General features: G+C 43.3%; 1 protein-coding gene across 1 annotated transcript in view; it reads left to right on the top strand.

Moving 5' to 3' along the window:
- Positions 1-7,682, top strand: part of ALDH9A1 (aldehyde dehydrogenase 9 family member A1) — a 191,695-nt gene extending 184,013 nt beyond the window's left edge. The window contains exons 11-12 of the mRNA XM_073557997.1: positions 6,128-6,240; positions 6,846-7,682. Of these exons, the coding sequence (XP_073414098.1) occupies positions 6,128-6,240; positions 6,846-6,940 (208 nt within the window). The 3' untranslated portion in view covers positions 6,941-7,682. The remainder of the gene's footprint in view (positions 1-6,127; positions 6,241-6,845) is intronic.
- The last annotated feature ends 8,974 nt before the right edge of the window (positions 7,683-16,656 follow it).

The following is a 16,656-nucleotide window of genomic DNA, read 5'->3' as shown; positions in this document are numbered from 1 at the left end:
GGGTTCGGGAGCGAGGTGGTCGCTACTATGATTAGCGCCCGGAAGCCTGCTTCAGCACGAATTTACCACCACACCGGGAAGGTGTTCTTTGCTTGTTATCGAGGTTGCGGTGTTTCTCCGCTGAGATTCTTGATCCCCCAACATCTTGGCTTTTCTCCAGTAGGGCTTAGAGAGCCCGGATAGCTCAGTCAATAAAGCATTAGACTCGCGCTTTGCTCTAAGTTCCCTCAGGAGACAGATATTGGCCTTATCCGTCCTGTTCCAGCGCAGAATTGCTACCAATTTGCAGGTGAAGACTTTTTCATTCAGGGAGTCTCCCACTTGGTACCTCCCTATAAGGCGCCTATGAACGCCAGGGACCTTAACATGGTCCTACGTGTTCTGCAGGAAGCTCCATTTGAACCGCTTCAGGATATCTCTTTGAGGTACTTTTCCTGGAAAGTGGTGTTCCTAGTGGCCATTTCTTCCATCAGGCAGGCTTCAGAGCTGGCGGCCCTATCCTGTCGAGCTCCAATACTCACTTTCCATAAGGATAAGGTGGTGCTCAGACCAGCCCCTCCTTTTCTGCCGAAAGTCGTGTCCTCTTGTCACATTAATGAAGATGTTGTTTTGCCTTCATTTTGTCCAGCACCGGTGCACCGTGTGGAAAAGGCTCTGCACACGTTAGACCTGGTAAGAGCCTTCCGGAGGTACGTGTCGCGGACGGCACCCTTTCGTCAGACAGACACGCTGTTCGTGCTCCCCGAAGGGCGCAGGAAGGGACTTGCTGCCTCAAAATCGACCATAGCCAGATGATTTGTTTGACTATTCAGGAGTCCTACCGCATTAGAGGCACGCCGATTCCAGCAGGGATCAGAGCGCACTCTACCCGGGCAGTGGGCGCCTCTTGGGCGCTTCGACGGAACAGTTTTGCAAGGCAGCAACATGGTCCAGCCTGCACATATTTGCCAAACATTATAATATCCATGCTCAGGCCTCGGTAGACGGATTCTCCAAGCAGCGGTGGTGCACCTTTTAAACAAGAGGTGCATGTAGCTTGGATCGGTGAGTCAGTCTCCCACCCAGGGACTGCTTTAGGATGTCCCACAGTATCTGTGTCCCCCAATGAGGCGAAGGAGAAACATGGATTTTTGTGATAACTCACCTCAAAATCCTTTTCTCCGAGACGCTCATTGGGGGACACCGCACCCACCCTATTAGCCAGTTGGCTCTGTTTTTGATTAGTTAATGCACATTTATTTATGTGATATAAGGTCGTCCTTTTCTGGACATGTTGTACCTGTATAAAGGCTGATTTTGTTGTCCTCCTACTGCTTTGGCACCAAACGGAGTTCCGCCCGCAATAGGGGCAAGGGTGTATACGATGGAGGAGGAGCTAACCTCTTTTTTTCACTTAGTGTCAGCCTCCTAGCGGCAGAAACATAGACCCCACACACACAGTATCTGTGTCCCCCAATGAGCGTCTCGGAGAAAAGTGTTTTACGGTGAGTTATCACAAATATCCATGTCCCCCCCCAAATTTAACATTTTTTTCACCATTAAAATGATGAAAAAAAAACGGGACATGTTTGGTATTGCCATAATCATATTGATGAGATTCATATTGCATGGTCATTTTTACCACACTGTACACTGTAAAAACAATTCCCAAAACAATGTCAGGATTGTGTGTGTGTGGGGGGGGGGGGGTTTCTTCCCTCCCCAGTTTAAGTACCTTATGTGGTAAAATGAATTATGTCACACAAGTTCAACTTGTCCCACAAAAAGACAAGCCCTCATATGTCTATGTGGACAGAAAAATAACAGTTATCGCTCTGGGAAGAAGGGAAGGAAAAACAACGGAAACTAAAATGGGCTGTGATGTAAAGGGGCAAAAGTGTGCATAATCCTGTAAAGGAGCCACATTTTTTTTTTTTTTTAATTAAAATTGATTCAAGCACTACTGCAGCCTTGTAAGGGAAAAAGAGTTTGTGATCCTTATTCGAAATTTCCATATACTTGTGCTTCTCACAAAATTAAATATCATCAAAAACTTAATTTAATTCAGTTATTCAATGCAAAAAGTGAAACTCATATATTCTATATATAGCCATTACAAGCGGCTATCTATTTCAAGTGTTTATTTCTGTTAATGTTAATGATTATGGCTTACAGCCAATGAAAACCCAAAAGTTGTTATCTCCGTAAATTAGAATACTTTATAACACCAACTTGAAAAATGATTTTAAAATCTGAAATGCTGGCTTACTGAAATGTATGTACAGTAAATGCACTTAAAAGCATCAATGCAGCGTGGCATGGAGGCGATCAGCCTGTGGCACTGCTGAGGTGTTATGGAATTATGGAAGTCCAGGTTACTTTGCTAGCAGCCTTCAGCTCGTCTGTATTGGTTGATCTGGTGTCTCTCCTCTTTCTCTTGACAACACCCCATAGATTCTCTATGGGGTTAAGGTCAGGCGAGCTTCCTGGCCAATCAAGAACAGTGATATTGTTGTGTTTTAAACCAGGTATTGGTACTTTTGGCAATGTGGACAGGTGCCCAGTCTTGGAGAATTAAATTTCCATCTCCAAAAAGCTTGTCCGCAGACGGAAGCATGAAGTGCTTTAAATTTCCTGGTAGACGGCTGTGCTGACTTTGGTCTTGATAAAACACAGTGGACCTACACCAGCAGATGACAAGGCTCCCCAAACCATCACTGATTGTGGAAACTTCAAACTAGATCTCAAGCAACTTGGATTGTGGCCTCTCCACTCTTCCTCCAGAGTCTGGGACTTTGAGTTCCAAATGAAATGCAAAATAGACTTTAATCTGAAAACACCTTGGACCACTGAGCAACATTCCAGTTATTTTTCTCCTTGGCCCTGGTAAGACACTTCTGGCATTGTCTATTGGTTATAAGTGGCCTGACACAAGGAATGCGACACTTGTAGCCCATGTCCTGGATACGTCTGTGTGTGGTGGCTCTTAAAGCAGTGACTCCAGCAGCAGTCCACTCCTTGTATCCACGACCCCAAATTTTTGAATGGCCTTTTCTTAACAATCCTTTCAAGGCTGCAGTTATCCTGGTTGCTTGTGCACCCATTTCTACATAGTAACATAGTTTTTAAGATTGAAGGATGACTTTAAGTCTGTCTAGCTCAACCCATAGCCTAACATGCTGATCTAGAGGATCTACAACACTTTTTTTTCCTTCCACTCAACTTTCCATTAATGTGCTTGGATGCAGCACTCTGTGAACAGCCAGCTTCTTTAGCAATGACTTTTTGTGGCTTTCCCTCCTTGTTGAGTGTGTCAATGACTGCTTTCTGGACATCTGTCAAGTCAGCAGTCTTCCCCATGATTGTGGAACTTACTGAAACAGACTAAGGGACCTTTTAAAATGTTTAGGAAGCCTTTGCAGGTGTTTTTTGTTAATTTTTCTAATTTACTGAGATAATGACTTTTGGGTTTTCATTGGCTGTAAGCCATAATCATCAACATTAACAGAAATAAACACTTGAAATGGATCACTCTTTGTAATGACTCTATATAATGAGTTTTAATTTTTGTATTGAAGAACTGACATTAACTTTGATATTCTAATTTTGTGAGAAGCACCTGTATCTACAGAAATTTAGCCGAAAACTGCATCAGATTTTTACAAGTCCTAAAAATAGATGGCACAAACCAAATTAAAACAAGTGGGTCAAAAACACTAGATGTGTCTGTGAGTGGCAAAATTGAAGGCCCCTTTACATTTAGCGATGCACCAGCGATCCCGACCACGATACGACCCGGTCAGGATCGCTGGTGCATCGCTAAATGGTCGCTAGTGAGCTGCCAAACAGCAGCGGTCGCACTTACCTTTCAGACGCGGCGAGGGTGACTTCTTCCGCCTGCGTCCATGGCTCGCTCGTCGGCGCCAGCAGGAAGCCGACGACGAGAAATGGACCAGGCCGATCTCGCTGTCATGTCGGACACGGTTCGCACCAGGTTGTCCGGCAGACAGCGGTAATACCCCATCTTACCACTTTGTTCTCAGCGGCGCCGGTTGGTCTTCTGATCCGGCTTGGAATGGGTTAATCAGGTTGTTAGTCTGGGTGAGGGCTTAGCCACGCCCCCTGCCTTTATATTGTCCTGCGTGACTATAGGCGTCGCCGACTATAGCTCTTGTCTTGTGCTAGCGTTACCCGTCTGAAGGGGGCGTCTTAGGAGCATACAATATCTGGTGTAGTATATTCCGTTGTTGCCATTATTTCCTCCCTGCATGGTATTATTTGTTTGCCCTTGCACCTTATTGTTTTCTCTTGTGTGTACGCGGTGTGGTGCGTTTCCCTTACCCTTGTCCATACTTATTTGTGGGGTCTGGTGTTTGGTCTCTTCACTGGGTGGAGGGTGGTGGGTTCAGCTTAGAGCTGGACAGGAGACAAGGACAGGGTGGAGGCCCAGGCAGTCACACCTTCAGTGTAAACCCTGGGTTGAGGGAAAGTCAGGGTTTCCTCTAGTCTGAGGGACACCGCAGGGGCCCCGGGGTTCAGCCTAGCGTTACCCAGGCTTCCCGTGACACTCGCGCGATCAGCGATAACCAGCGGGGGAGCTGGTCAGAGGCAAGTATCACGTGTAGCGATATCGCTATCAATATCGCTGCTGCGTTACAAAATCGGTGATGCTTTAGCGATATCGCTATTTGTAAAGCCCCCTTAAGATCTATCCAAGTCTGATATTCATTAGCCTGGATTGTGGGAGCATATCATGGCAAGAACAAAGGATATTTTTAGGGATCTCAGAAGAGTTGTTTATGTTAATGAAGCTGTAAAAGGAGTGTTGTGTGAGGGGAAGGGGAAGTTCTTCTCTAAAGAGTTTGGTTTCTATAAAAACCACAGTCAGGATGATTATAGATGGATTGAATTATCCATGAGTGGTGAACAAAGCATATAATAGTCCGTGAGGTTACAAAGGAACCTTAGGTAATCTTTACGCAACTGAAGGCCTCTCACATTAGCTAATGTTAAAGGGAATCTATCAGTACAATCAACCCTCCTAAGTCATCTATAGGAAGCTTAATAAAGTGATACCTTGATAGCTGCAATCCCATGTCTTATATCACAGATTTATTATATGTGAATGAGCTGTTTAACACTATGGACTGGACACTGATCTGCATGAGCGTCTGCCTCCAGAACTTCCTGTAAATGAAAGGGGGCATTACCAGTGTGAGACATGTAACAAACATACCACAGTAAAACTGAATTTTTAGCAAACACATTAGCACCTGCAGCTCTCATAGCTATGCTGTATTGCAGCCCTATCTGCCTGTGAGATGGGAGGTGAGGGGATGTCTGTTATAACCACACCCAGCTCTGCAATGAAATCAGGAGTGCAGAGAGAAGCCATTACACATCACACTGTAAATAAAAGGGGAAGTTACCAGTGATCTGCATGAAAATCTGCCTCCAAAGATTAATTTCTGGCCTATAGCCTTGAACGGCTCATTTATATATAAGAAAAATGTGTATTTCCCTGGAATAAGACATCAGATCTCCGATATCAAGGTTTCTTTTTATTCAGTTTCCTATGATCTACTTGCCCATATAGACGGTGTAGGATGTTTGATCCTACTGACAGATTCCCTTTAACTTTAGCTAAAGGGAGACCTTCAGTCACTTATAGGTTACCTTAGGTTCCTTTGTGACCTCAGACTATTATATGCCTTGTTCTTGGAGTGATCTCTCTTACTGACAAATTCACTTCAAAGCATAAGTTCATTTTGCGCTCAGACGTTTGTTTCACATTTTACATTTTTTTGAGGAAATTGATCAAAGTCTAACTTTTTTACTTGTTTTACTTGATTCTATTTTCTTCAAGGACTTGTGTGAAAATCTGATACAGTTCCTTGTCAAATTTCTGGGGGAATTTGGAAATTTTCAAAGGCTTCACAAACTTTAATGCACCACTCTATGATTATTTTATACTGTCAATTTAGGTTGACTGATTCCCTTTCAAGTGGTGTATCATGAGAAATTGATATTGCAGCCTGCGGAGGTAGCATCAACAATGCTGCACGGGTCCAGGGAATTTTTAGAAATCCTAAACGCTAACCACTCTTATTTGGAGGGAAAGTAAACCTTTCTTCCTTCCTCTTTTCAGGGATATTCAGCGTGCCCATAGAGTAGTGGCTGCTCTGCAGGCTGGTATGTGCTTCATCAACAACTACAATGTGAGCCCAGTGGAACTTCCCTTTGGAGGCTACAAAAAGTCAGGTATGTAGTTCTGCTAAATAGTGGCGAATAAGAAGCTGGACTTGTATATAAGGTTCTTATTATTTAAAGTCCATCTGACAGCTCATACATGCCTCCCAATTCATAGGCAGGATATATCTGACACTAGCTGTATGATTAGTCAGGCATGTTCAACTGAAACACTAGCTTTTCAGAAAAAAATGCTTTAAAAAACCACTGGAGACAGTTGCATGCAAAACTGGTGAAAATGTCAGTTCCTGGCGGCATCTCCCGTCCCGCACACCTTAAATGATGGGTCTCTCCCTATGCGCATGCACAGGAAGAGACGCCTCCCCCCTCCCTCAACTCCTTCCCCCATCCATGCTACATTGCAGAGTTAAACATATGTGGCTGGAATCATACGGCTAGTATCAGTTGCATGTGATCTGTGGATTAGACGGCATATATTGGCTGTCAAGTTCCCTTTTAAGTTTACATATTTTATGAATCCAGTGTTTTAGATCTCTGAATAATTAACAGGACATTACCAGGCTGTTATCTGTCGTATATGTAGATGAATGTTTCGTCTGTTTAGAACAAGTAATTTCTAGAAAAAAAACCTAATAAATCTGAATTGTTTTCTGCAGGTTTTGGACGTGAAAATGGGCAAGTTGCCGTTGAGTATTATTCCCAGCTGAAAACTGTCTGTGTAGAAATGGGAAAAGTTGAGTCAGTTTTTTAAATGGGCATAACATTAGCACAGTCCGGTGTTTGGTGGTGGTCAGAATTGAATGAATGCTTCAAAGCTTTCGTCACGCCATGTAGAAGATTTTTTCACTTTTTCACTGTTTGTTTTTTTGCAGTGCCAAACGGCATTGTCAGCTATTCACTGCCATATTCAAATGTATGACAAATTTGACAGTCCTGGTACAAGTTGGGGATGCCTGCCTACAGTCTGACACTGGCTTGACATGCCACTTAGAAAAAGGATGTGGTAATTGGTAGGCATTAAATTAAAAAAATGGCCAGGAACAAGGAAAAAATCAAGTGATCACATATCCCTGTTAGAGCAATTATTTTCATAATTGTGTTTCATGTGGAACACAGATATTTACAGTAACAAGTCAAGAGAACAGACTGAGTCTCTGTAAAAATAGAAATCTAGTGTCCAGATATAATCCTGTCAAATCCTTAGGTTTGCCTCAGAAATCTGTGAACATTCCAGTATACACACAAGTCAGGTTTATGGGTGAAACATGTTGTGAACAGAGCCTACGTGCCTTGTAATCTAATCTCATTTCATGCAATATTAATACAACTCATTGCATATTTTCCTGTTATACATTATACTAATAGAGAGGAAATACTGGAATTTACTGAAAAATACTGAAAATTTCAATACTGGAAATGTAGCTATTCTTGTAAACTGGTAAATGATGCTCGATCAGAGCACATTAACAATAAACTGCTTTCTCTTTCTCGAATACGTTGTCAATTGCGTTTGTGTACGAGTTATATGCACATTTATACAGGGAAACCGGTCACCACAATAATGCATAGGGCCTTCATCAGTAGTCTGCTAAACAGCTAGGTGTTAGCCCTCTGTTATGTGCTGTCATTGTAGTTTTCAAATACTAACCTTAACCCCTTTACCCCCAAGGGTGGTTTGCACGTTCATGCCCGGGCCAATTTTTACAGTTCTGACCACTGTCCCTTTATGAGATAATAACTCTGAAACGCTTCCATGGATCCCGGTGATTCTGACACTGTTTTCTTGTGACATATTGTACTTCATGTTGGTGATAAAATTTCATTGTAACTTGCATTTATTTGTGAAAAAAGCGGAAATTTTGTCAAATTTTGAGAATTTTGCAATTTTCCAACTTTGAATTTTTATGCCCTTAAATCACAGAGATATGGTACACAAACTTAATAAATAACATTTCCCATATGTTTACTTTACATCAGCACAATTTGGGAACCAAATTTTTTTTTTTTGTTAGGAAGTTATAAGGGTTAAAAGTTGAACAGCGATTTCTCATTTTTGCAACACCATTTTATTTTTAGGGACCACATCACATTTGAAGTCACTTTGAGGGGTCTATATGATAGGAAATACCCAAAAGTGACACCATTCTAAGGAAATACCCAAAAGTGACACCATTCTAAGAACTGCACCCCTCAAGGTGCTCAAAACCACATTCAAGAAGTTTATTAACCCTTCAAGTGCTTCACATGAAAATTTTTTTTAATGTTTAAAAAAAAAATTAACATTTTTTCACAAAAAAATTACTTCAGGTACAATTTTTTTTAATTTTACCAAGGGTAACAGGAGAAATTGGACTGCAAAAGTTATTGTGCAGTTTGTCCTGAGTACGCAGATACCTGATATGTGAACCACTGTTTCGGCGCATGTCAGAGCTCAGAAGGGAAGGAGCGCCATTTTACTTTTTCAATGCAGAATTGGCTGGAATTCAGATCGGACGCCATGTCACGTTTGGAAAGCCCTTGATGTGCCAAAACAGTGGAAACGCCCCAATTCTAACTCCAACCCTAACCCCAACACACTCCTAACCCTAATATCAGCCCTAACCCTTATTTTTCCCTAACTAAGGGGGGGGTGATAAAGGAGGGTTTGATTATTTATGGCGGGTTTTTGTTTGGCAGCTGTCATACGCTAAGACGCTTTTTATTGTAAAAATAGTTTTTGCATCACCACATTTTGAGAGCTATAATTTTTCCATATTTTGACCCACCGAGGCATGTGAGGTCTTATGCGGGACGCGTTGACATTTTTATTGGTACCATTTTCGGGCATGTAACACTTTTTGACCGATTTTAATTCCGATTTTTAGGAATGAACAATAACCAGCATTTCATGAATTTCTTTTGGGGGGGTGCGTTTACACCGTTCCACGTGTGGTAAAATTGATAAAGCGGTTTTAGTCTTCGGGTCAGTACGATTACACCGATACCTCATTTATGTCTTTTTTTTTTATGTTTTGGCGATTTTATTCAATGAAAACAATTTTATCTAAAAAAAATAATTATTTTTGAATCGCTTTATTCTGCTAGCCATAACTTTTATTTTTTCGCTGATGACGCTGTGTGGTGGCTCATTTTTGCGGGACAAGATGACATTTTCAGCGGTACCATGGTTATTTATATCCGTCTTTTTGATCGCGCGTTAATGCACTTTTTGTTCGGCGGTATGATGATAAAGCATTGTTTTTTGCTTTTTTTATTTTTTAAGGGGGTTCACTAAAGGGGTTAACTAGTGGTACAGTTTTATAGGGCGCGGGTCCTTACGGACACGGCGACGCTAAATGTGTACTTTTATTGTGGTGTTTTTTGTTTTGTTTTTTTATTTCCAAAAAATGAATTTATTAGGGAATTTTTTTTATTTAGGGATTTTTTATAAATTTTTATTTTTTTTTTTAACTTTACTTTATTGTCCCAGGTGGGGACATTACTGTAATGTGTCAGATCGCTGATCTGACAGTTTGGACAGCACTCTTGTCAGATCAGCTATCTGACAGGCGCTGCACAGGCTTCCTCACTGCATGCTCTCTGCAGGCACTGAGGAAGCCGCCTCCCTGCAGGCCGCCGAAGGCCACGGTGGCCATCTTGGCTCTGGGGACCTGCAGGGAAGGAGACCATCAGAGCAGCACAGCACATCGCGCTGCTCTGGGGATCTCGGGGAAGCACGGAGGGAGCCCCCTCCCTGCCGATGCTTTCCTAATCCCCCGGTACACTGCGATCATGTTTGAGCGCAGTGTGGCAGGGGCGGTCTGTACCGCCCCTGACACATAGTGCCGCGTGTCAGCTGTGATCAGCTGACACCTGGCTGCGATCAGCAGCGCCCCCCGGGGGCGCCGCTGATCGCTTATACGTACTATCCCATCCCCGGTCATACGGGCCCGGATACCGTGGACGGCATAGTACGTCTCATGTCAGAAAAGGGGTTAAGATACATACAGCCATTGTGGGTTAGAACACTCAAACCCTGAACAAGTGCCAAAAAGAATGCTGTATTTTACAGCAATGCAATAAATTTAGTGCTATATGTGAAAACTAATTTTGCTTTCTTGAATTTTCTATGATTATTCCATCTCCATTTTCTTATACACACTGTCAAAGGCCCAGCTAGACCGAATTATCTTATGTTTTGGCGGCTAAGCAGTAATTAATTATATTACTTTGTTAGGCTAGTTTCACACTTGCGGTTGAGTCCGCAGCGTATCCTCCGCAAACGCATGCTAGCGCAGCATTTTTTTAGCCACATCAGCTTACGCATGACGTCCAAAAAACGCTGCGTTTTTATGCGTTTGCATGCATTTTTGCATTTTTTATGCGCATGCGTTCCATGGGGGTAAAAAATTTCCAGGAGCTTTTCTGTGACACAAGCCACGCCCAATGGGCGTGTCTCATGGAATTTCTGTATATAGACCCTTGTACAGATGAAAACCTCAGATTTTGCTCCTGTATCCTGCGTCAAGATGGATCTACGCATGGAGAGTTTCTACCGGAATCTGGATTTGGATATCAACTTATTTCTTGCCTTTACTTGTGAGCAAGAACGGAAAAGACAAAGACAGAGAAGACTGCGTCGGCGCTTTTGGCAACACCCCATTGTTGAAGTCCAGGCTAGCCGTGGAGCCTACCACTCTTTATTCAGTGAGCTCTGTGACAACACGGAGAAATATTTTGACTACACGAGGATGTCTCGAGAGCTTCAGGGATTTGCTGGGTTGTGTACAAGGAGCCATCAGCAGGCAGGACAACCAGCCCTGTAGAGCGATAACAGAGGAACGTCTGCTGGTGACACTACACTAAGGTGCGTAATATTTCAAAATAAACGCCTGTCATAATTGTTATTGTTCTGCAATGTACTTATATTTTTTCCTTTTTTTTGTTTTTCAAAACCCCTGTCATAAATTTTATTCATAATATTTTTTTTTCTTTCTCTGTTAGGCTCTCCCCGGTAGCCAGGAATCTGCAAATCATCGCTCCATTTCCAGTTCCGGATTGGCGTTTCCACCCTTATTGGGATTGTTGCAGATACCTGCAGGGCTTTGTGGGACGTTCTGCGTGAAGAATTTATCCCCCTACCCACCACAGAAATCTGGCGGGAAACTGCAGAAAAATTCTGGGAAATTTGTAATTTCCCCAACTGTTTGGAAGCAGTGGATGGAAAACATATTCAGATTTCCAAACCGGCTCGAAGTGGATCTGAGTAGTTTAATTATAAAAAATACTTCTCTATAGTGCTCATGGCGATTGTAGCTGCAGACTGTGTAGATTTCTCGCCGTGAACATTGGTTCTTTCGGCCGTGGTAATGACTCCCAGACCTTTAAAAACTCTGACGTGGGCCAACGGTTGTTTGGGAATAATTTTAATTTCCTCCTCCCACAACCTATTCCCAACACTCAAGGCCCGCCAATGCCATTTGTTGTGGTTGGTGTTGAGGCCTTTCAAGTATGTGGAAACCTACTGAAACCCAAACTTCGAACTTTATGAACCTGTTTGTAACCCATTGACAGATTACAATCATTGTTATGAGCTCATTTTCTGCTCCACCAGCTGGGAGTTCTCCTTCCGTTCTCCCTCTGGTGGTGACAGGAGGTAGTGAAGTTGGTTTAATTGGTAATGGTCTGCCACCTGACGAGGAGGATAATGATTGGATCTCTGGAGTATCAGACTGGATATAAGACAGCCGACGCCCTATCCAGTTGCTCGTGATTCAGTCTGCTACTCAGGTCTTGGACTTCAGCTCTGCTCCAGTCTTCTCAAGTTAAGTTTGTTTTTGCTAATGTTCACACTTGATGTTGTTGGTCAACTCAGTTTTTTTGTGGTCAGCCAGCCCGGCTGGGCTGTGCTGAACTTCCACTCTTGTTTATCTGTATTTGCCAATTTGCCTTTTTGTCCTTTATTAGATTGGCCTTTTTTTTTTCTCTCTGTCTCAGAATATTTCAGAGTGCTGATATAGTGGGAGAAGTCTAGTGACTTTATGGTTAATTTTGTTATCAGAAGTGTTGGACATTATTTTGGGTAGGGTTTTTTGGCAGATTGCAGACAGTATCTTTCCTTTCCTTTCAAGTTAGTTTGGCCCCATCGTTTGCTCAGCCTATTTTTCTGCCTTTGTTTGTTTTCATCTTGCTTCACTGTCAATACATGTGGGGGGCTGTCTTTCCTTTGGGGTCTGCTCTGGGGGAGTTAGTTTTCCTCTTTTCTTACTTTAGGCTTATTTAGCTCTCCGGTTGTGACGAGGCTTTCAGGACCATCGTAGGCACGCTCCACGACTGCTGCTAGTTGTGTGTTAAGATCAGGGATCTGCAATCTGCATAGTTACCAACCTCTCTGGTTTTCTGAGACTTAGCGTGTGTTGCTTTTTTTTTTCTCCTCGGTGACCCATTCATAACACATCATCACCCTCTGAGGACAACAAGGGATGTTGCCCAAACGAGGGATACATTCACGGGCTACTTTGTTTCTGATTTTGGACGTGTGGCATGACAAGATGAAATGGTTTAGTAAAATGTTCTTGTAATTTTATGTAATGTTATGGACTTGTAATGTTAAAATGTACCTTAGATGTTTTATGATAAATAAAAAAATATAGTAAAGCACCTGTCCACTTTGGTTGGGTCACCCATGCTTTACACTTCACCTGTTATATTTGTCAGTTCTATGGTAGGTGACTTCTCATTAGCTCCATCGTCTCTTCAGTCTGCACTAATCTATAGTCCAATAGATTAATGCACAGTGAATAGCTGATGGAGCAAATCCACCTCATATCTTTACTCACCTGCCCATGTGTCAGAACTAGTGCACTCAGGATGTAGAAAACACAGCATCCTGAGTGCAATAGTGCTGACACCTGGGCAGGTGAGTATTGCTGACCCCTGAACCTTTGTGCTGTATTGCTTAATTTTTTTTGGAGGATTTGCAGTCCTCTGTTTTTGCCACCTCATAGCTCCATGACAGACACAAGAAGCAATGCTGCAGTGTAAATCAAAAGAAAGAAAATGAAGAGAAGATTGTGTGTCATAGAGCTATGAGGCTGAAAAAAAACTGTGTGTAGACGGCGATATGTGTTTCACGGCGACAAAAGAGACAAAGAATAAGCAGTGATAGGGGGGAAAACACAATTTTATTTACAAAAAATAAAAATTACTTTTTACAAAATGAGGGGGAAATTATACGGACCTGGGGGGTGTGGAGATGGGAGAATTGGCTCTGGGTGGACAATGAAGGTGTTCCAGGGGAAGGGGCTAATAAATCTGTGGGGTCTGGGAGATCAAGGATGGAAGTAGACACATTAGGAGTGGAACATGGGACAGGAGAGACGCAATAGAAGGGAGAGACAAATTGGACAACACATTGGAAGGTGAGGGTGGTGGAGGTAGCACAACCGTTCTTTTGTCACGACTCATTTCCGGTCTCTTCCTCTTGTGTTTTCCATGGCTTTGTTGATGGTTTTTTCGTCTCCTTGGAAGGGGGGAGTGGTGGGTGGTGGACGACCGTGCAGGAGCAGGACTCTGCGTGGCGGTGGATGGCCGAGCAGGACTCTGCGTGGTGGCGGTGAACGGCTGTGCAGGAACAGGACTCTGTTGGTGGCGGTGGAAGGCTGTGCAAGAGCAGGACTCTGCATGGTGGTGGAGTGGCTTTCAACAGCGCCCGGTATGGTGGTGGCACTGTAGTTGTGTGCAGCAGAACCGGGCATGGTGGTGGCCATACAGGGGTGGGCAGAACTCGGAATAGAGATATATCGTGTAAGTGGTGGCACAGTTGGAAATGCCACGTGTGGCTGCGGGTATAACCAAGACTGCTGCATAGCCTGAACGTAAGCAGCATTGCAGGCCTGCATCACATTCAGCTGGAGTTCAGGCATAAGGTTTTGCGACATGCCCCGCTCTATCGCAGAAAAAAAAAATGGTGTGCTGGTCTCTGGTGGTCGGCTTCCAGATGGTCAAGGCGTTGGACAGACTGGAAAAGTGTGTCAATATGGTTCAAATCACTATCCAGTCTTATCTCCCACTGCCTTCAGGCTATTCTGGAAGACTGAGCTCAAGTGAAGAAACTCTGGCATGAGTGTCCTGTCCAAGGCCTTCTGCCACTGTCGGAAAGACCCAACAAAAAAAGATGCAGACGAGGCCTGGGACAGGGGAACACCTGAAGGACTAGCTGCCTGTTCTCCAGCCTGTGATGCCGGCCCACTTGCTGCCTCGCTGGTGGATGGCTGGGACTGCTCCGAGGCTGTTCGCTGAAGGACCGCCCCAGAGAATGAACCAGGTTCGAGGTTGCTGCTCCAGGTTCTGTGAAAAGAAAAAAACATTACTACCAAAAAATAACAATTGTACAAGCGCCAAATCCTGTGGAATAGAAAGCTTCAAATTAGGGAATATAACACAATGGAATACAACACAAAAATGCTTGCGTTCTCTGAGCAAGGACAGGCCTCAGGAAAGTCAGCATCCAGTGATACTTACGTATATTTCTGGATCCTTGCTGCACCAACACTGCGAACCTGGTTCTCCTGTCTCAGGTCCTTGTTGAAGCGATCCTTCATTGAACTCCAACGGGTTCTGACTTTCACTGTGAAGGTGAAAAAAAAAAAAAAAAAAGGGTTGAACAATGCAATTTAGGCTGGGATCACACAACCGTGTGTGATGAGAAACTTGCAGGAGTTTATCGCATCACACACAGTTGTGTGATCCCGGCCTTTACAGGTTCACTGCCATGTCAGACCACATTGCAATACTAACAAAATTCCTTTCTGACTCATGATGTGGCATTGTCCCAGTCATCCATCATCGCTTGGGCCACCTCATTCCACAGCCGCCGAATCACCACGATGTCCGAGTGGTCCCGCTCCCGGATGTCCCACAAGGCAACTCGATCCTGCACTGCTGAGATCAGGAGGTCGTTGTCTAGGTAGTCCTCCTCCCGTTGTGGAACCTAGAAATGAAAGAAAGCTATTAATGTAGGAAAGATTAAAAAAAAAAGCCAGAAAAACTAGAAACAGTCAAGAAAGAAAAAAAACTTACACGCCATCTTGCCACAGGAACTTATGTCTGCCTCTGCTGCTCTGGCACTTGTTGAACTGTTCTGTACAAAACATAATTTTGCCACATACAGTGACAGGGAATCCGTTGCAAAGGTACTCACTTAAGACTCCTGCCCGGTGTTTTCAGTGTGCTCTGGACTTGAGGTCATAGTGATATGTTGCTGAATGCTGCAAGAAATGATTACAGACTGCAGGGAGAAAAAAAAAGGCAGACAGATTTGAGCTTGTATATTCACATTTGGGTAAATTCAGAGTCACTTCCACAGTCTGTAGTCTTGCAATCTCTTCCAGATTCTTGAAAGTACTGGACAATAAGTTCCCACACCCTTTTTTTATACATCTTTGTGTGGGGGGTGGCTAAAACCAGTTCCTAGACATGTTTACACAAAAAAAACAATGTTAAAGATAGGAAATCACGATGCATGCGGATGTGTGCATCAGGAACTCTGCGGACACAACCGCAAATGTGAAACCGGCCTTAGCTGTTTATCTTGTATGGTTGCGTCTATAGAATTCTAATAAATACAGAACAAAAAAGGCAAAATACAAAATGGGATGCCAAAGCAACCAAAAGCCATAGTACGGTAATATACCAGCTCCCTATAGGACACTCCTGAATATAACCATGAAATCAAAAAGACCACAAAGGAGTATAGAGTCCATGTTTATGTAAAAATATATAAATTTATTAAACATATACTGCAAAAATGACAATACACATATATAGACAAACAAGGATCAGGTAATGATGGCCAAGGTCACCTATCAAAGAAAGTGCTGAAGTGCCAGAGATACATTAAAAACACAACAACAGGGTAAATGTACTATCTCCTAAACCAGCAAGGTCCTTTTGCATGTGTACCAAAAATAAGCTGGCAAACAGTGGATCATTCAAGCATAGTGCTTACCCATATTGTGCCCGACTGGAGCCGAACGCGCCGCTACTGACGTGCGTTTCGCTACGCTTTGTCCAGGTGCGGTGAAGTGTGGCATAATGGGCCACCGTTAAATAAGCCCAGCACAGGCTGCCTGCAGTCACGGCGCATGTATCCGGAAACCACCCCCGGAAATTACATCACCCACGGCTTGGTGATTGAACACCGCATGCCAGCGCAGACCAATAGACATCACTGTCACGCAGTCATCATCACCAGGCACCACAAGCGATGCATCATGATGCAGGCGTCGCGAGACATGCGTACTGTGAGCAAGCCTGAAGGCATAATTGTAGAACACTATACAATGTGTTAGAAACAACCCTCAGGTAAATAAGTGCATACATTTAAGAGCATAAGCAGTGTATTATACTAGATAATTAAACTTCTAAATAGTTTACATATACATGATAAAATATATATATATATATATATATATATATATATATATA

This window comes from Dendrobates tinctorius, unplaced genomic scaffold, assembly GCF_039654945.1.
Source record: "Dendrobates tinctorius isolate UK_male_01 unplaced genomic scaffold, ASM3965494v1 ptg000012l, whole genome shotgun sequence".
In the NCBI taxonomy this organism is placed as follows: domain Eukaryota; kingdom Metazoa; phylum Chordata; class Amphibia; order Anura; family Dendrobatidae; genus Dendrobates; species Dendrobates tinctorius.
Note: the sequence above shows the minus strand (reverse complement) of the source record. Positions and strands in the feature narration are given on the sequence as shown.